The 19,271-nt window shown below is 57.6% G+C and overlaps 1 protein-coding gene and 2 pseudogenes across 2 annotated transcripts; all 3 read left to right on the forward strand.

Annotated features, from left to right (window-relative positions):
* The first annotated feature begins 78 nt into the window (after nucleotides 1-78).
* On the forward strand, nucleotides 79-16,183 carry SRC (SRC proto-oncogene, non-receptor tyrosine kinase). Of its 2 annotated transcripts, XM_072350220.1 has the most exons (14): nucleotides 79-211; nucleotides 7,440-7,505; nucleotides 8,569-8,818; nucleotides 8,987-9,086; nucleotides 9,435-9,452; nucleotides 11,530-11,628; nucleotides 12,092-12,195; nucleotides 13,442-13,591; nucleotides 13,992-14,147; nucleotides 14,256-14,435; nucleotides 14,507-14,583; nucleotides 14,712-14,865; nucleotides 14,979-15,110; nucleotides 15,189-16,183. In XM_072350220.1, exons 3-14 carry the CDS (start codon nucleotides 8,578-8,580, stop codon nucleotides 15,395-15,397), a joined length of 1,620 nt encoding a protein of 539 aa, XP_072206321.1. In that variant the 5' UTR covers nucleotides 79-211; nucleotides 7,440-7,505; nucleotides 8,569-8,577; the 3' UTR covers nucleotides 15,398-16,183. The 2 variants fall into 2 exon arrangements, with proteins under 2 accessions (XP_072206321.1, XP_072206322.1); XM_072350221.1 differs by lacking the exon at nucleotides 9,435-9,452.
* On the forward strand, nucleotides 4,802-5,451 carry LOC140258971 (uncharacterized; annotated as a pseudogene).
* LOC140259164 (uncharacterized) lies at nucleotides 15,503-16,172 on the forward strand (annotated as a pseudogene).
* Nucleotides 16,184-19,271: the final 3,088 nt, after the last annotated feature.

Below are 19,271 nucleotides of genomic sequence, written 5' to 3' on the forward strand. Positions count from 1 at the left end.
GGAAGCGGCGCTCCGGATCCGCGGTGCTGCGCGATGCTGCCGGCGGCGCAGCCCTGAGCGCCCGGCACGGCACGGCCCGCGGCTGCGGGCACCCAGCGCGGCGGCGGCGGCTGCGGGGGGCGGCGGCCGCGCCCCCGGCACGGAGACAAAGCCGCGGCCGAGCCCTGGAGGGGAGCGGAGGGTCCGGCCTCGCTGTGCGCACGAGCGGGAGGTGAGCGGGGGCTGCGCGGGGTCCGGCTGCGGGGATGTCCCCGTGCGGTCCGGCTGCGGGAGATGCCCGCCGTTCGGTGGGGGATGCCCGGGTGGCAGCGGGGCGGCTCCGGGAATGCCCGCGGTAGCCGGGCGGCGATGACGGCGGACCGGCTCCGGGTTGCGTGGGGCGGCCGTGGGTCCGGCGGAGAGTGCGCGGGGTCCCGGGGCCGGCTACGGGGCTGCCGGGAGATGGCGACGGGCCCGCCGGGGGGAGCGGAGGGGGGAGCTGCGGGGTCCGGCCCCGCCTGCCCGCACTCCCCTTTGTTGTGATCGGGGGCTGCGGGGGACCCCCGGGAGCGCAGGGCGGGGAGAGCCGGGCCGTATGTAGGCCAGGGCATGAAATATTCATCGCCCCCCTGCTTTGATGTCTCCTGCTCCGTTTCCCTCTCGATATTCGCTCGTCGGTGATTCGGGGCTCGTGTCCGCGCTCCGCCGGGCGTTCGCTCTGCCCTCGCCTGGGGAGGCTGCAGAGCCCCGCGTTGCCCGGGGAAGGGCTGTACCCGGCCGGGAGGTTCTCCCGGAGCAGCCCGGCTGCTGTGCGTGTCTCCGCACCGTGAGACTTGCCTGAGCCACGCCGGGGCCTGGGTGGACTTTCCCCTGCTGACCATGACCCCATGCAGTGCGCTCGGTCCCCGGCTCAGCCCCACGGCAGCTGTGGTTTCCTCTTGACCGTCCATTCTCTCTGCTGCCCGGGAGCTCTGAGGGTACGGGAAGCAGCTCCCGTGGGTGATGTTCCCCCACTCAGTGGTGTTTGGAGCCCATAGGGTGCTCAGTGCGCTCATGCCTGAGTGCTGGGAATAGGACAGCGCTGATCCAACGGCATCGGATGCAAACGGAGCTGTGGGAATGTGGCAACAAAAGACTCAGTTCGGTATTTTTCCTCCTTCTGTGCTGCTGCTCCCCCCTGTCCCCAGGGGATGTGATGGGGGGCATGTGGGGGGACGCTGGTGACCTTGTTTGTGCTTGGGAGCAGTGTGATGCTGTTGTTCCTCTGCGCTCTTCTGCAGGCTGATCCCCTGCTGCTGCTGCTTGTTTGTGCTGCTTCTTCCTGGCTCAATGGCTGGCCCACGGACAAACCTCTGCTGCTCAGTGGCTGAGATGAGGCTCCTTGGGGAACGGTGTGCCACTGTGAGCCAGCCTGTCAGCCCACTGCACCTCTGCTTAGCAGACTGTGGGTTGCACCCATTCCCAAGCTTTGACCCAAGGCTGGATCTTGTCTGAGCACCTTGTGCTCCCCCAAAATACAGCCTGGTGATTTTGGAGCTGGGGTTGCTTATGGGCCATCACAGCAAAGGGGTGTGCAGTGCTCACTGTTTAGATTGTCAGTGGCCTTGCAGTGCTCCCTGTGTGATGGAGATGCCCTACAGATATCTCTGCTTTTGAATGACATTGTCCTGGAGTGACAGAGAATCACCCAGGTGGGTCTGTCCCAGCACAGCGAGGGAAGGGGCTGTAATTTGCAGAGTCTGATGTGTGAAGGCTCTGCCACATGCGCAGGGAACAAACTGGTGGCACAGAGGGGACATGGGCTCCTGGCTTGGCTCACAATGACATGTTTTAATGACCAGTGAGCACGTGCCACGTCTGGATGGAGAAGGGGTTGCAGCAAGCCCTGGGCTGGAGCACTCAGCCCACGTGCCTAAGGGGAAGCACAGCCGTGCATCACTGCTGCCCCGTGCCGCTCCAGGCATGGCAGGGGAAGCACCAAGGGCTATCTGCAGCACTATTGCTTCCTGCGCCGTCCGTTCTGCAGCACGGTTTCTAACTTGGCCCTTTATCTCTGGGAACCATTTCCCAGCTGACCTCACTTCCTCACAGCTTCTCAGCTCAGAGCCCTCTCGGAAGTGTGGATGCAGGGCGAGCAGTGTGGGTCAGCTCCCTTGAGTGTGATGCTGTGTGATAGTCTGCTCTGTAGTCTGCTTGGCCAGGGGAAAAAGGATCCGGTCGGTGTGGGCCATATGCTCAGTGCACCCCGGCTCTGGCGCTGTGACCTTGGTGTGAGGGAAGTGGCACTGCTTTGCACGTGCCTCTGCACATGCACAGGCTGAAAAGAAAGCCTTGAAACAGATTTCATGTGGTTTGAACGTGGGCCAGGAACCAGGACCTGTAAATCTGCGTCTTACTCTGACTTCCCTCCAGGCTACGGATCTCCTCACTGCCCTCCTGGGCACAGAGCTGGGAATGCTTGGGATGCACTGGGGGCTGCGGGGGGCAAAGCAGTGCTGGAGATGTGGAAGGGATGAAAGCAGTAGTGGGGATACAGGGAGGAGAAGCTCTGGGGGAGGCCATTCTCCATTCCCAAAGCCCAGTGTCATTGGGCACAGTGGGCTCGCAGCACTGGGCTGTGCCCGCTGCCACTCGCCATCCTTGCACACAGGGTCCCCTCTCCCACACTGTGCCTGGTCCTGGCTGCAGTTTCCCAGTCCCAAATGGCACTGTGGTGCTGCAGCACCTCATGGGTCTGGATGTTCCCAGGGCGGAACCGTGAGCTGGAGAACTTCTGCAATATGGAAAAATAGAACAGTGGCAGCAGCTTTTGGAGTCCCTCCCTGCTCAGCTGGGCTCTTTCCTTCCCCTGGCAGCAGCCACTGGGAGATAAGAGAGCACTGCAGCCCTGGGGTGCTGCACTGCCACCCCGGCATGGGGTGCAAGGTTGTGTCCTCATGGGTGGGAATGCTGAGCTGGTGTCTGTGGGATGGGGTGAGTGCAGGCTGTGCTGTGCTGCGGGGTGGATGGGATGGGGATGGCCCGAATCCTACTGGTGGTGGCCAGCACACGGGGCAGGGTGGAGGGCTGCATTGAAGGCTCACGGGGTGGACAGGCTCAGAACACTGGGATTAGGTGTGGGGCCATCGCTGGGAGCTGGAGGGTCTGTGTGTATCCGCAGCTCATCCTGTGTCAGTGACTCCTATTACCCAGGTGGGTTCTGGGCACCTGAGTGAGCAGTGCAGGGCTGGGATGTGTGCACAGCCTGCTTCTCACCTCCAGGAACGGCGGGGCTGAAAGCCACCAGCTCAGCGTTTTCCTTTGTTTTGCATCTGCTGGGGCTGTTTGTAGCGAGCAGAGCAGCGTGAGCTGCACCTCGGCAGGCTCTGAGCATCCCGCACAGCCTGCATCTGTTAGGGCACAGCCGGGGCATCCAGCACGGCTGTATGGGCACGGGGACACGGCGGGGCTCTGTGTGATCTCAGCTCGCCCCTCCAGACCCCTCGTTTCGCTGAGCTTCTGCTGTATCCTGAGCTTTGTTTTGGTGACAAATAGCGCTGAAGAGGCTGTGGGACCGGCTGAGCGCAGAGCTGTGCCTGCGGGCCCCCATCCAGCGGTGGGGCAGGGAGGGAGCCGATTCCTGGCCCCACTCTGAACACAGCTGTTGCAGCTCTGGGTGTGTGTCGGAGGGCTCTGTGCTGTATGGATCCTGCGGGGCCCCCTGGGGGTCCGTGTCCCGGGGTTGTAGCTGGGAAAGCCAGGCAGCTCCCGGCCGGACTGGCTGGGCTGGTTCTGAGTGGGGAAATGTTTCAGCAGTGACGCCAGCATGGCCGGGGTGGCTGCAACTTGCTCATATCTGGAGCTTTTCTGTCTGCCACGTGTTCCTCGCCCCTTCCTGCGGCTGCCCATGGAGCTGCTATCCTCCTTCCTGGCTGTGAAATCGCTGCGAGTGGCCACATGGGTGAGTGGCACCACCTGGTTGCATCCATTGCCCGTGTCAGCCCTTTGCTGCCATGCCGGAGGGGATGGGCGCTGCCACCATCCCCTGCAGTGCCCCGGGCAGATCTCTTCTCCATGTAGAAAGCAGAAGTGAGCTCCGTTTTCTGCAGCTGTCCTGGAAGTGGGAGTGTTTGCTGCAGGAATGGGGAACTGAAATGCACGGCTTCATGCTCCTCTTCTGAGGCCACTCATGAGAGCATGAGAATTAGCAGGGAGCCCACAGGTGGTCAGTGTGTCCTGGGGTAGTATTGACAAGAGTCTTTTGGGGTGCAGGGGGCTGTGTTGTGTTGCCCTGTGGTTAGGTCTGATTCTGGCCCTGCTCCACGTCAGTGCTTCCCAGCCCCACAGCACCGGAGGCAGCATTCCTTCTGTTTGCCTCTCCTGGGCTGAGCAGGAGGAGAGCTGTGCCCTCATCACCCGTCTGGGAGAGGCACAATCCAGGTTAATGCACACCAAGGGCTTTGTGCAGGTTTGGGTAGTGCTGACTGGGACTGGGCTGGCAGTCTGTGTGTGCAAACAGCAAGCTCAGGATGGCTTTGCAGGACCCATGTTCTTGTTCCATGTGCAGTTGGGGGAGCCCTGGTTTAGGTGCCCTGGAGGTGATTCAATGGTTCTGCATTTCTTGACCAGATGAACATCCATAACCCGTGTCTGTGCTGCTCAGGGTTTGTTTTGCTCTTTCCAGCTCCTGTTTAGACATGTCTTTTTGGAGGCGTTCTGCATTGCTACCAAATGTGACTCCCCTGTGCTCGGGGGGATGAATTTGGATGGTTCATTTAATTATCCTTTGCCTTTTCGTGACCCACCAGCCTCTGCCAGGTTGGGCCGTGAGGCTTTAATTAAGATGTCTTTAAATGTAACAGGAGTTGATGGAGTGGGATGGGAGCGGCTGCACATTGCTTCTGCTGGGAGCACACAGCTGCACCTTGCCTTCACTGTGGCCCTGCATGGATTTGTCCTGGGGAGGGATGGAGGGATGGGCAGGGTTGTGCTGGTTCAGGTGCCTTTGGGATGCCATCCCTGGATGAAGTGGGGCAGCTGCTGCTCCCCTGCTGTATGAGCTGGTGATGAAGTGTGGTTTGGTGCTGCTGTGGTGCCCTGCAAGGTGCTCGTGTTGCGGGATCCATCCCAGCAGCCCCATAATGAACAAAAATCTCAGCAGCATCCCTAGCACCACCTGTCCATGTAGGTGCGCACGCTGATGTGCAGAGCAGGGCTGTGCCGTGCCCTGCTGGCAGCTGCCATCACCCCATGCTGCTGCATGATCCTCACACGTGCTCTGTGCCTCCACCAGCCCATCAGCACTCCCATCCATAGGGATGCCTGCTGTGCACAAGGGCTTGGGGCTGCATTCCCAACCTTGTTCTGCTGTCCCTGGTTCCGTGGGTTCAGCTCTGCGCCGCACCATGGCTTTGTCTGCCCAGTGCACTGCCTGCTCCATTTGTCAGTCTGGCAGCAGACAGGTGCAGTCATCCATCGTGCTGTGCTGTGTGAGCTGACGGAGCACGGGGGGAAACCTCAGGCTGTGCTGGCCCCTCATCCCACTCCTTATATCCAAAAGGATGCTCTCAGTTTTTTATGCTGCATACCAGACTGGGGTTCATGCACAGCTCTCCCAGGCAGGGCTGGTGGTCTCTCTGCAGCTGTGCTGCAGGGAAGGGAAGGGACCCAGAGTTGAGGGGGGATTTAAACCTGGTAGTGAGGCACTGCGTGGTGTCCCCGTGCCAATCTTCCTGCAGCCTGCAGTCCTGGAGCTCTGTCCCATCCCGCCTGTTCGGCGCCCACCCAGCAGCCCAAGGACGTGGCATGTCGGCAGATATACCCCCCCCCAAGGCTCACTGTCTGGCTGGGCCCCAGCATGTCGCAGATTCTCCCAAGGTCTCTGCTTTCTGCCGCACAGAAGGCAGCAAATGTGGCATTTCAGTGTTTCGTCTGCTCCCAATCAGTGTCTTTTGTTTGCGTCTTTGAGAGGAGGATAAAAAAATAAAACAAAAGAAAAAAAGATAAGCTCGTGCCCCATCATCCTGCCAGCCCTGCTGTTGGCGTGGCTCTTACAACTCCCATTGTATCCTTGAGCCGCCCGGTGCAGCACGCAGCCTGTCTGCAGGAGACGGATGACCCTGAGCAGCCGCTTCCCCTGGTGCTGCTTTCCCTGCAAGGTAGGGCACAGGTGCCGTCTCTCCTCACCTCCCACCTTGCTGGCTGTTATTCTGGGGGGTGGGCATAAACCCTGGGGCCATTGGTGCTGATGAGCAGCGCTCCCACCCTGACATGCAGCTGTGATGTGATGGGAGCTGAGCTGTGCAGCTGAGTGTGTGCCTCGGTTTTAATTGCTTTGGGAGCAGGGAGGGCCGGATGCCCTCTGGCTGGGGTTCTTCTGCCTGCTGTGCCCTGAGCGGGGATGTGCAGCTTGGTGTTTGCAGGGGGGGAATAGGGGACCAAGCTGAGCCTTTGTGCAAAGCTCAGCACTTAGCATCTCCTCGGGGGCGGAACGCTTTGTCACCCCAAGGATGCTCCCATGGGGCCACTGTGAGAGTGCCAGGGATGTGGGGACCACGTGCAGCCACGTTGCAGCTGTATTTGTGTGTGCTGCAGCCCAAGGTTGGGGCTGCAGCTTCCCCCACCTTCCATCCTGCTGTGCAATTATTGCTGGTGAATATTAGGCGAGTACAAATTACAAACCATTCAAGTAGTAAAGAGCTGTCAATCAGCTGCTGCTCGTTATCAAACGCACTAAAAATAGCCACCAAGTTTATTGGCGGGGGGGGGGGGGGGGAGGTTGGGAGAGGAAGGGAAGGATGTCAAAACAAACCCGCGGCGTGGCACGTCCTCAGCACAGTGCCTGGCTGGAGGTGCTGGATGTGTGCTGCAGCCCTTGCGTGGCTGTGTGCTGTGCTGCGTGCCCTATGCAGCCCTTTGGGAATGGAGGGAGCCTGGAGCGTTGCTGCACGAGGCTCCTTGGGTTGGGGCTGGAGCAGCATGAAGTGCAGCAGGATCCTGTGTGTGCTTTATGCCGTGTCACATCGGCGCTGTTGGGGATGGAGAGGGCGACTCACAGCCCAGGTGACAAGGTCCCCGTGTCCCTGCAGCCATCCGACGTGGAACGGTGGGGCTGGAAACACCCTATGGCACACCCAGAGGAGCTGGTTTGCTTCTCTGCCATTGGGAAAGAAATGAAAACCCCACAGGAGGTTGGGGTGACCCGGCAGCCACGTGTCCCCCTGCCTTCCTAGCACTGCACACCACCCAGGGCTGCCCCCCGCCACCCTCTTGCCCCGCGCCGGGTGGGCGTGATGAAGTGGAGCAGAGAATTGTCCCCTTCACACATGAGAGATCAGAGCCGTCGGCTGCCAGCCCTGCACTGTGGGATTGCTGGGTGGGCGAACAGGAGGAGGAGGAGGGTGGGCACAGCAGCCTGCGGCGGGTGAGGGCAGTGGGGAAGGATCCACTGACACCCATCTGTCTCTGTCTGTGTGCTGCAGGAGTTGAGCTGACTCTGCTGGTGGCCTCACACACCACTGTGGCCAGGCGGTACCTGGGACGTGCAGGTAAGGCATGGCTGGGGGGTCCCCATAATAACGTTGCACATGAATCCTGTCGCTGCTGGCCACAGCTGTTTTTGCAGTCCTGTTGTTTTATTGTGCTCTGGGCTGGGGTTGGGAGGTTGCTGCTGGATGCACCCCAGGGCTGCAGCTCGGCCCCCACCACCCGCCCTGGTGCTCACTGCTTGGGGAAGTGCCCTGCTGGGGGAAGCTGCTCCTTGCTCACAGCCGCGTGGGCTGTCACGAGCCCCTGGCCACATCCCTGCGGCCCCGGCAGCGCAGCGGGTGCCAAACCCTGCAGAGGTGAGCAGGGGATGAGGAGATGGGGGTGGCTTGTGTTACAGGAGGGGGCTTTCCTTCTGCTTCCCAAGGACCTGCTTTCCCTGCTGTTCTCCTGCCTCCACTCCTACCTGCCTGGATTTCCTTACTAGAGAGATTCTCCACCTCCCTTCTCCATCCTGCCATGCGTGATCTAGCCTAAATATTCCCTTCCGTAGCTTCAGGACACTGCTGTGTATCCTGCCATCTTTGGAGACTGCGAATAATGCCCTTCCTTCATTTATATCATTACCTTGGAGGTATTTATAGAGCATGATCTTGAATGGAAGGGAAGGCAGGACTGTATAGAAAGCAGCGATCCCTTGGTCTTTAGCTGCTAACTGCCTTGAACTGCTCCTGATTGAAGCTTTTCCCACTCGCTTTTTCCAGGGGCTTTGCTTTGCTGCAAGCTTTGGGCTTCACTTGAGCATCCTCAGCATTTAAAATGCAGCTGTGGGTCCTGTGAGTTTGGAGGAATCCCAGTTTGTGGATACTTATCTGGGTCTTGCCTGTGAGTGTTTGTCTGCGTCCCATCTGTGACCTGGCAGAAACCCTTTTGTGCCCAGAAGCGTGGCCATACAGATGCTGTAGGGCTGACAGCGTGCAGGAAAGGCTTTGGGGCATCGGGAGCAATGTGCCATGTGGTGACTGTGTGTTGCAGCAGCTCTGCCATCCAGCTCTTGTTTCTGGGCTAGGTTACTAGTATTATTATTAAATGCCTTCTGCACACACATCTCTCTCTCTCTCCCAGCCCACCACCATGGGGAGCAGCAAGAGTAAGCCCAAGGACCCCAGCCAGCGCCGGCGCAGCCTGGAGCCACCCGACAGCGCCCACCATGGGGGGTTCCCAGCCTCACAGACCCCCAACAAGACAGCAGCCCCCGACACGCACCGCACCCCCAGCCGCTCCTTTGGGACCGTGGCCACCGAGCCCAAACTCTTTGGGGGCTTCAACACTTCTGACACCGTCACGTCACCGCAGCGTGCCGGGGCGTTGGCTGGTCAGTATGGCATGGAGTGGCTGTGGGCTGTGGGCTGGGATTGGGTTCCAGCTTCCTGTGGTGGTGATGGGTTCTCCTGCTATTGAGGGCTTTGTCTGGGAGCTGGAGGGTGGGCAGTGGGACGTGGGACACCCAGAGTAAGCCTGCCCTGAGCGATCCGTGTTGCAGGTGGTGTCACCACCTTCGTGGCTCTCTATGACTATGAGTCCCGGACTGAAACAGACTTGTCCTTCAAGAAAGGAGAACGCCTGCAGATTGTCAACAACACGTGAGTGTCCCCGCAACCCACCCCACATCAGCTTCACTCCCTTCTGGAAGCTCTGAGGGTCCCTAAGCCAAGTCTTGCAGAGGGCCACTTCTCCTGGTGACGTGTCTGAAGACACTGGGCTGCTCTGCTCCCCTGACCTCCTTGCACCTGTCTCCAAGTCCTTGTCCTATAGCCAGCTCAGGTCCCCCAGCCCAGGTCCCCTGTCACCACCAGCGCTCAGCTGCCTCTCATTGGCCCGGATGCATCTCCTCTGCCTTGGGTGCTTCCCTCCGTGCTGCCGCGGTGCCTCTGATCTCAGCTTCTCTCCTGACTGTGTTTTTTCTCTCTGCATGCCATGCTTTCATATAGGAGAAAAGTGGACGTCAGGTGTGTATTGCGGGTTATGATTACTGTTAATGACCTTCCCTGGTAAAAGCCTGCCTGCTGCCCACGCAGAGCTGCACCCCTCCTGTCTGTTTGACCCCTCTGCAGTCCTGGCTCATTTGGGTTTCTGCTCCTTCCTGGTCTTTTTGTTTTTCCATTTATTTATTTATTTATTTATTTTTTCCCATATCCTCTTTATTATTATTATTATTATTTTTAATGAGTCACTCTGGGGATTGAGATACTTCCATAGGGTCTGGTTCTTTGCTCTCCATCCCACTTAGAAGAGCACATCCATCTGTTGCTGGATGCACAGCGGTTGGCAGATGCAGGGCTGGTGAGTGGTGCAGTGCTGGTGTGCTCTGTCCAGATGCACAGCACGTGCCCAGCACAACCCTGAAGCTCTGCAATGAGCAGAGAGGCATGGGGCTGTCTGCAGGGAACACTGCTGCAGTGACCCAGCACTATCCCAGCAAAGCATTTTCAGCTGGGTCCTTGTTCTCCTCACTCCAATGCTCAGTTTGTTAATGGCTCCACTCATGAAGTTTGGGCTTGCAGGGCTTTTGTGGTGCACCGAAAGCCTTCATGTGGGGTGTTTGGTGCTTCCCAGCTGCTGTACCGGGCTGGGTGTGCAGCTCCCTACTCTGCACACTACCAGAGGCCAGCAGCAACCTTCCCCCTCCCTGATGGCCCAATGCACCCACCCAGTGTGGGAAGGATTGCAGTACTGCTCCCAGCAGGAGCAGACCCCTTCCCAATCAGCTGGCAGGCAGCAGGGTTGTAACAGGGTGTTTTGGGTAGGGTTGTGCAGGGAATTATTGAAATGCTTTGTTTTGATGCCAGTGATGATTTTTCTCCCCCCGCTGCGGCACTTTTGGAATAGTTTGTTGTTTGCTGTATTCCCAGATGACAGCCATTCAGCCCGTGCTGGAACAGAGCCGCCAGGCAGGATTTGGCCATTTCCCAGCAGACATTCACTGTGGTTCCATAGGAGCAGAACCGAGGCAGTTCCTGCCCCTGATCCAGGCACGCAGTGAGGTGCTGGGCTGCAGCTCTGCTGCTCTGTGCCTCCTCAGCCCTCTGGTCCTTGCCACACTGCTCGCACCAAGCTGTGGTTTCCCTGCAGCCCCGTCTCCCTGGCGGTCAGAATAAATGAGAAGGCTGTCTTTGATGGCTGAGGACACGGAGGTGGTGGAGGAACCCCCTGCTGCCTGCCTGGAAGGGGAAGCTGCCTCCTGGGGTCCATTCATTGTCCTTTCCTGCCCAGCAGCCTGTGGAGTGTGATGGGGGAGGGCATGGAGCACAGCAGGTGAAGGCTCCTGCACCCTGCCAGCACCTGCGGCCACCTCCTGGCAGCCCCAGGGCTTGGGGACAGCACTGGGGTGCATCTGTGCGGCAAAGGGGTTGAACCCACTGCACCACAGCCAGGCTTTGCCCATAGGGCAGCTCTCACCCCCCTCCCCGTGGCACCAGCATGGCTGCCCCATGCCCGCTGCATCCAGCATTCCACCCCTCTCCTTCACTTGTTTATTTTCTCCCTTTTGTTGCTTTTCTGCAGCCTGTGTTTAACAAATTCTGTCGTCTTTTGTTTCTCCTGGCGCCTTTTTTAATCGCTGCCATCATTCTGTTGCTTTTCTCCCATTTCCCCTCCCTACCCCTTTGCCTGTTGCTTATCTGCTCGCTGGGATTTCCAATGCGTCTCAATCTCCAGCCAGATCCGGCTCAAATTCAGATGGCTCCAAAGGTATTTGCCTTGCTATCTCTTCAGCAAGGACACCCTCCTTTAGTGGGCGACCAGCTCCATGGAGATGCTGCTCATCCTGGGGAGCCCCTAAAGGATTTGGGGCCGATGGGGCTCACTGCTGTCCTCCTTGGGGTCTCAGTGGGGAGCGGGTCCTGCTGCAGGCTGGGTGTGGGTGCTTCTCACTGTCATCCCCCCTGGGCTGGGCTCTGCTGGCTCGTCCCCGTCCCACATTTCCTCTGGGGACATGGGGACAGTGCCCAGAGGTGGGACGGGGCCCGACCCAGGGTGCTGTGGGCTCTTTGGCTTCACACTGAGTGTGTTTTGGTTCTCTTGCAGGGAAGGTGACTGGTGGCTGGCTCATTCCCTCACTACAGGACAGACGGGCTACATCCCCAGTAACTATGTCGCGCCCTCAGACTCCATCCAGGCTGAAGAGTAATTGCCATTTTTAGACAGTTTTGAAACAAACAATGACAAAAACACTCTCTGAGCACTTTTCCCTCTCTGCTGTCCCTCTCCTCCCGGGCAAAACCTAAAGGGCACCTGTTTGTATTTATGTTTTGCTTATTTCTTTTCACTTTGTTTTGTTTCTAACACCGTTAAGCATTTTTCTGCCTCTCCTCGAGGCACACAGAGCTCTGTGTGTTTGCACAGCGCATGGTTGTGTGGCCTCCCTTCCAGGCACAGGGAAACTGCAAACTCTGTGCTTGCAGATTAGGGCCCTGTTGACACAGAGTGACCATTGCATTTGGAAAGCAGAAGTCACACAGCTGCCCGCAATAACAAAAGCACGGGAGCTGGGCGACCTCAAGCTACCCATGTGTTAGGAGGCTTTTGGAGTGAGGGTGCTGAGTGGAGCCCTGCTCGGTGATGCTGAGCCTGCTGCTTGCTCCCACAGGTGGTACTTTGGGAAGATCACTCGTCGGGAGTCCGAGCGGCTGCTGCTCAACCCCGAAAACCCCCGGGGAACCTTCCTGGTCCGGGAGAGCGAGACAACAAAAGGTGACCCCCAAATCCCCCTTCCCTTCTCCCTCTCCCTCTGGGAGCAGCCCTGCAGGGGTCCTCCAGCACTTGGTCACCACGTGGTCTCAATCCCCCTGACACAGGTTCACCAAAGGAGATGAGCCTCCTGCTCTGCATTCACCCACAGTTTCACTCATATTTTGCTTTTATAGATGTCCCCTTCCCACTCTGTTCTTGTCCGAGCTGGAGGTTGAGGTGTCCCATGCATGACATCCTGGTTTTACCCACTGATGGTTTCCCCACTGATGTGCCCACATAACTCCAAAGTGTTGGGGGCAACACTTTGTCCTCTCCTGGGCTTTTTTGGCATTCTTTTTGTCCCTAGCCAAATGAGTTTTGTTCTTTCCTAGCCTCTGGCTAATGGCAAAATCTCACTTGCAAGGAACTAAGTGGAGGCAATGATGGATTTTTAGGCTCCTCTTTCAAGGCTATACTGACTCTTTATCCTTGTTTTGTTCCTCCCAAATGTGTAAGTTTGATCTCAAGAGCTTGGCTTTCTGAGGATGCTGAGGAGGTTTAGATTAGACATAAGGAAAAACTTTTTCTCTCAGAGAAATTCCAGTGGGAATTCCAGTGGGAATGGCTGCCCAGGGAGGTGGTGGAGTCACCATCCATGGCAGTGTTCAAGAGGCATCTGGATGAGGAGCTACGAGATAGAGTTTAGTGGCTTGTGGTAGAAATGGTGATGGGAGGATGGTTGGACTGGATGATCTCGTAGGTCCTTTCCAACTTTGTGACTCTATGATCCTATGATTCTGTGATTCTTACTTGGAATCATGCTTTAGTCTGTCTCCAAATGCCCTTTTGGGAAAAAATTCCTTGATATTCTTTTCTGTTTTGATGCTTTGAGCTTGGCACCATTTACTTTATTCCATTGGAAGCAGTTCATTCAGCAGCCTTCCCTCGTTCTGTTTGTGGCCTCAGACCTGTGCTATCACAGCTGTGTGGGCACAGCAGGGGCAGGCTCTGGAAGCGTTGCCCACAGCAGGATGTAGGAGCAGATAACCAGGTCTGCAGCTCCCCATCCCTCCCTACATCCTTGCTTCAGCATCCCCCAGTTGCTGCCATCTTGCTCCCCGTGCCTTATAGTACAGCTTGGCTGTGGCACTGGTTGTAAGTGATAGATAAGAAGTGCTTTTTGGGGGTAAAACCAGCAGCCTGCTCCTGCTGCACCCACCCTTTGGGGACCCTGTGCAGCCCCTGAGCCACTCGGTTGTGCCCTCAGGTGCCTATTGCCTCTCCGTTTCCGACTTTGACAATGCCAAGGGGCTCAATGTGAAGCACTACAAGATCCGCAAGCTGGACAGCGGCGGCTTCTACATCACCTCGCGCACACAGTTCGGCAGCCTGCAGCAGCTGGTGGCCTACTACTCCAGTGCGTATGGCCAGAGCCCCTGCCCACGTCCCTTGGGGTCTGGGTGATGCCAGAAGAGGTTTGGGTTGGGCATTGGGAAGAGTTTGTTTATAGACGGGCGGTAGTGGTGGAGACCTCGTCCACAGAGGTGTTTGAGATATGTGGATGTGGAGCTAAGGGACGTGTCTTAGCGATGGGGTGCTTGGACTTGGTTATATTGATGGTCTGTTCCAACCTAGATGGTTTTATGAAGGGAATGCCAGTGCAGGCGCTGAAGCAGGTGGGCAGACCCCGGTGAAACACCACTTGGGTTTGAGAAAGAGGGGAAGGTGTCTGAGTTTGGGTGCCCAAGGTGTTGTGCAGGGAAGACATCGTGCATCCAGATACCAAAGCATCACTTGTGTTGTCCCTGCTGCACTAGAACATGCTGATGGCTTGTGCCACCGCCTGACCAATGTCTGCCCCACGTCCAAGCCCCAGACCCAAGGACTCGCCAAGGATGCGTGGGAAATCCCCCGGGAGTCGCTGCGGCTGGAGGTGAAGCTGGGGCAGGGCTGCTTTGGAGAGGTCTGGATGGGTAAGGACAGCTCTGGCCCCGGTGCCACAGCCACATGCAGCGTCATCATCTGCAGCAGTGGGGCAGCATGTGTGGAACACAGCCTTGTAAACATGTCCTGTGCTGCAGGGACCTGGAACGGCACCACCAGAGTGGCCATAAAGACTCTGAAGCCCGGCACGATGTCCCCAGAGGCCTTCCTGCAGGAAGCTCAAGTGATGAAGAAGCTCCGGCATGAGAAGCTGGTTCAGCTGTACGCAGTGGTGTCAGAGGAGCCCATCTACATCGTCACTGAGTACATGAGCAAGGGTGAGCACAGGAGGGCTGCTGGGTGGCCGGGGAATGGTACTGCCCATTGGTGACCATTGTCTTCCTCACAGGGAGCCTCCTAGACTTCCTGAAGGGAGAGATGGGCAAGTACCTGCGGCTGCCACAGCTCGTTGATATGGCTGCTCAGGTGGGTTCCTGCTTCCTTTTCCTCCTGCACCCCGGCTCCCATCAGCTGGATCGGTTCTGGCTGTGGAGCCATTCCCACTGTGGTTGGGGTCCTCTTGTCCCCTTCAAAGCCCGGTCTCTGCCCCACAGATTGCATCTGGCATGGCCTATGTGGAGAGGATGAACTACGTGCACAGAGACCTGCGGGCAGCCAATATCCTGGTGGGGGAGAACCTGGTGTGCAAGGTGGCTGACTTTGGGCTGGCACGCCTCATCGAGGACAACGAGTACACAGCACGGCAAGGTGTGAGCGGGGCCCGGGTAGTGGGACTAGAAGTTGGTGGTTCGATTCCCCAGGCCCTGAGGGGTCTGTGGGCTGCAGATGGGAGCAGCCCCTCACCCTGCCTTCCTGCCTAGGTGCCAAGTTCCCCATCAAGTGGACGGCCCCCGAGGCGGCCCTGTACGGCCGGTTCACCATCAAGTCAGATGTCTGGTCCTTCGGCATCCTGCTGACTGAGCTGACCACCAAGGGCCGGGTGCCGTACCCAGGTGAGAGCTGGCACCAGCCCCACACCGTATGGGCTGGGCACAGTGCGTGACCCGGCCCCGCTGCCCTTCTTTCCACAGGGATGGTCAACAGGGAGGTGCTGGACCAGGTGGAGCGGGGCTACCGCATGCCTTGCCCACCCGAGTGCCCCGAATCACTGCATGACCTCATGTGCCAGTGCTGGCGGAAGGACCCTGAGGAGCGGCCCACCTTCGAGTACCTGCAGGCCTTCCTGGAGGACTACTTCACCTCGACAGAGCCCCAGTACCAGCCTGGAGAGAACCTATAGGCCTGGAGCTCCTCTTGGTGCCAGAGGCTTCGCTGTGGGGCACAGAGGGCTGGCTCTGTGCAGAGGGGCCACGTTTTGGGGAGCAGCCCCAGAGCAGGATGCAGCATGGTGAGGTGTCGGGTGCCCCATTGCTCATTAAAACTGCTGGGCCACCCTTAACGAGGTGGCGAGAGGAGCCCCGGGCACTGCCACCAGTGGAGCTGAGGCTCAGGATGGCGCATAGAGCAGCAGGATGGCTCCTGGCACAGCTGTGGCTTTCAGGACCCTCTTCTCACAGCAGCCAGAGAAATGGGGGGATAGCCCCCCCCACCTCAGACACACTGCCCCACACCTCCCGCACCCCCTTTTTTAAATCAGCACAAATTTCTTCACCCACTCACCCCCCCCACTTCGCTCCGGTCTGAACGAGGCTGTTTGCAGAGACGTTTGGTGCTGGGGAAGGCGCTGCTTTGGATCGGATGCAGCTGAAGAGCAGACCTTGAGATGCCCCATGGAGGCTGGTGGTTTCCCTCCAGCACCCGCCCATCCTCGGGCGCAGGGCTCAGTGTTTTGGGGAACGACTTGTCTTTCAGCACTGCTTTTGTCCACCAGTGTGTTTTTAGCCGCCATCCCCCCTGCTTCTGCCATCCCCATATCAGGGAGCATGGAGCCGCCAGGAGCCATTTGCAGACCCAGCTGCTCCCTGCTCTCTCCCAGTACCGTGTGCTGGAGGTCGGAGCGCTCCATGCTCAGCCTGGTGCCCACAGCAGCTCCCATTGAGCACCCCTGTACATAGCCCTCCAGCACCTCCCATTACCTGACCAAGCTGCGTGTGCTGTCGCTGTGGTACCACTGTCATCTGTCCTCGTCTGTGCTGGAGTCCCTCATCACACCATCACCACCTGTGTCCTGAACCTCTTATCCATCACTCACACCCAGTGCCAAAAACACCTCCACAGAACCAAGCTGAGCCGCTGCTGCCTCCCACTTGTTCCCAGGCGTCTTATTTATTACCTGAGTTCTCAGTCAGTGGCTCCGTTTTAATAGTGAACTCAGTACAAAGGGGCTCTTAGCAGTATGGAGGGATCCCACCTTTGGCTTGGAGGACTGTCCCCATGGATTTCTGTACTCACAATGGGAATCGGAGCCCTTCATCCCCCGGCACGTTTCCTGTGCCCACCTTGGTGCAGGGCCTGCTGCACCCCAGCGCTCACAGCCCTTTAACCTCCACACCCCATGATGTTTGTGTGCCATCCCCATGCAGTGTGCACAGTGCCTGCATCCCCAGGGGAAAGCTCTGAGAGCAGCACGTGGGGATGGGCAGTAGCCAGATGTGAGCCAAGAGCTGAGCAGAGGCAAAAAAAGGCAAACACACACGTGGACACACAGCCTATGGGCTCCCATAGCACGGAGCAGGGCTGGGGGCTGCTAGCCCACCTGTGCTCCACAGAGCCCCCATCCCATCCCCTCCACTGCTGGTCTGTTGCTGAAGCCAGTAAACTGTAGAGGGTTACCCACCCTCCCCCACCCCCAGTGATGCTCTTTGGTACAAAGCAGCCCCATGTGAGACATTCTCTCCTGCTGGTACCATTTTATAAAGTGTTTTGTAACATCTCCCACTGACTATGCAGAGGGTGCGTGGATCTGTTTCTCTCCCCCCAGCCCCAACACCTCCCCCCTTCCCCCCCCCCCCCTCCCCCATTCCCCACCTGTTTCAGTGTCAAAGTAAGAAATATTTAGCTTTTTTTTTTTAAATCTTTGGAAAATCCTGACCATGTCCGGCCTGGTGGGTGGTGGGGGATGGAGATGCTTTGAAACTCTGATGATGTTGTTGTAAATACTTTGCAATTTGATAATTAAAGACAAACAGACCTCACCAAACAGATCGCTGTGGGTTGTGTATGGTGAAGGAGGACCTCTTGGCATCCCCAGAGGGCATCCAGCCCCGCATGTGGCTCTCAGGGTTATCCTGGGGTGGGTGAGTATCAGCCAGGGGTGGGAGGAAAACGATGGGGCATGCATAGCTTTTGTCCCTTATCCATCTACCCTGGGACACCCATCTGTGCTGATTGCAGCCTCCTTCAGCTGTTGCTCAGTGAGCTGGCTGGGAGCAGGCTTGCTTCATTAGGGTAATTAGTGGATGCTGATTGGAATCCCTCAGTTGGTGATGAAGTAATTGATTTGTGGGAATAGGCCTTCAGAGAGTGGGGCTGTGGCTGAGCCTCAGTGACCCGTGGTGGTTCTGGTGCCCCGAGTGCTGCTCTGTCTCTGAGGGCTGGTGAGTCGATTTTTATCATCTTTAATGATTCATGATTTAATTCTTGCTAAAGTAATTAAGGGATGGGGAGGGTATCTCTTGTTGGTGAGTGCCTCAGTCTGTGTGCGATGGGTGGGATGTGGTGCTACCCTGTGGTCTGTCGCTGCAGCAGGGCAGGGGTTCTGTAGAGCTGGGGTTGGGATGTGGGAGCCCCTACTATATATCTTCTGTGCTTGTGACTGTGCAGGGAGCAGTCCCAACTCACTGTGTGGGCTGCATGTTCTTGAGTGAGTCTTGCCCTGGGTCTGGGGTCTCTCCTGTAGCTCAGACCCAGCTGAAGGGCTCTGGTGCAGAGCAGGGTCTCCTTGTGGTAGGGCTGACGTGGTTTTCCTCTCCTGACCCCACCATGCTGCTACTCTGTTGGGTGACCTAAAAAATGACCTCGTTATGATGAAAAGGCAAAGGGACAGCTTAAGGCTCCTGAAACCAGGGAACACGAGGCAGATGGACACCTTATTATAAAGCAAGGTGATGAGATGTTCTGTGCCAGATCCCTTCTGGGCAGTTCTGGACCTTCACAGGACCTGGCACTGTGCTGCTCTGAGCCCCATTGCTTTCAGGGACTGCAGTGCTGGACTGCCCTCGTGGTGTTGGGAACACAGTGATGCTACGTGAGCTGCTGTGCAGCTGGAGCAGGCGCTTGCACTCCTGTGGGCTCCGTCCAATTTGCAGCACGCAAGCACAAGCAGCAGTGATGCTTTTGGTACATGGTCGGGTTTGACCTGTTCTGCAGTTGCAGGCTGGTTTTTCACAGTCTCTTTGTAGAGGATGAGCTGGGGATCAGGGCATTAGCATGGGATGTGATCCTGGCTGAGTTCCTGCTCTACCTCAGGCTGTCTGTCTGACCGTGACGAAGTTGCTTTAATTTTCCATCTTGGTTTTGAAGATGGTATCTCAGCGCTCTGAAGCTTCAGATAGCGCTCCATGAGGGCTCTGTGCACATCAAAGGGCTCATCGCTACGTTTTGGGGCTGGAGCACCACCAAAAGGGTCGAGATCTCTGCTGTCGGCCCTGTCCCTTTTGAAGTGCTGTGCTCCCCACGCCAGGCCTTGCAGAGGGGAAGCCGCAGCCGCGTCCTGGGTCGGGCTGATGTGTGAAGGCAGGGCTTGCTCTCACCCAAACCGTCTGGCTTCGTGGCTAGGATTAATTTAAATTGCAGCGAAGTGCAGCTTGGTTAGTTAGCAACTCAAATGGGCTCTTAAAAGAGATGGCTGCGTTAGCTTCAATAAAAACAATCCTCCTAGCTTAAATAAACAAAACTTAAAAGCTGTTCAGAGCGCTCCAACCGCACTGCCCTGCCTTGAGAACCAGAGCTGTACCTTTCCCTTCTGCTTATTGACGCCGTAACCATTGACAGCTGCAGGGATTCCCCTCAGCCTGCTGGGTGACGGAGCTGTCACGTCTCCTCTTGGAGATGTGGCACACGCTTTTAAATGTAGAAACACTGATACGCCTTGGATGCTTTCCGACTTGGACTCGGTGGCCAGGAGTGAGGGCAGAGGTTGGTTTTGGTTCCAGCAAAACCAGCTCCCACACACGCTGATAACTGCGAGGCGCTGCTGGCTGCAGCCGGGCACT

This window comes from Excalfactoria chinensis, chromosome 15 (genome assembly GCF_039878825.1).
Source record: "Excalfactoria chinensis isolate bCotChi1 chromosome 15, bCotChi1.hap2, whole genome shotgun sequence".
Classification (NCBI taxonomy): domain Eukaryota; kingdom Metazoa; phylum Chordata; class Aves; order Galliformes; family Phasianidae; genus Excalfactoria; species Excalfactoria chinensis.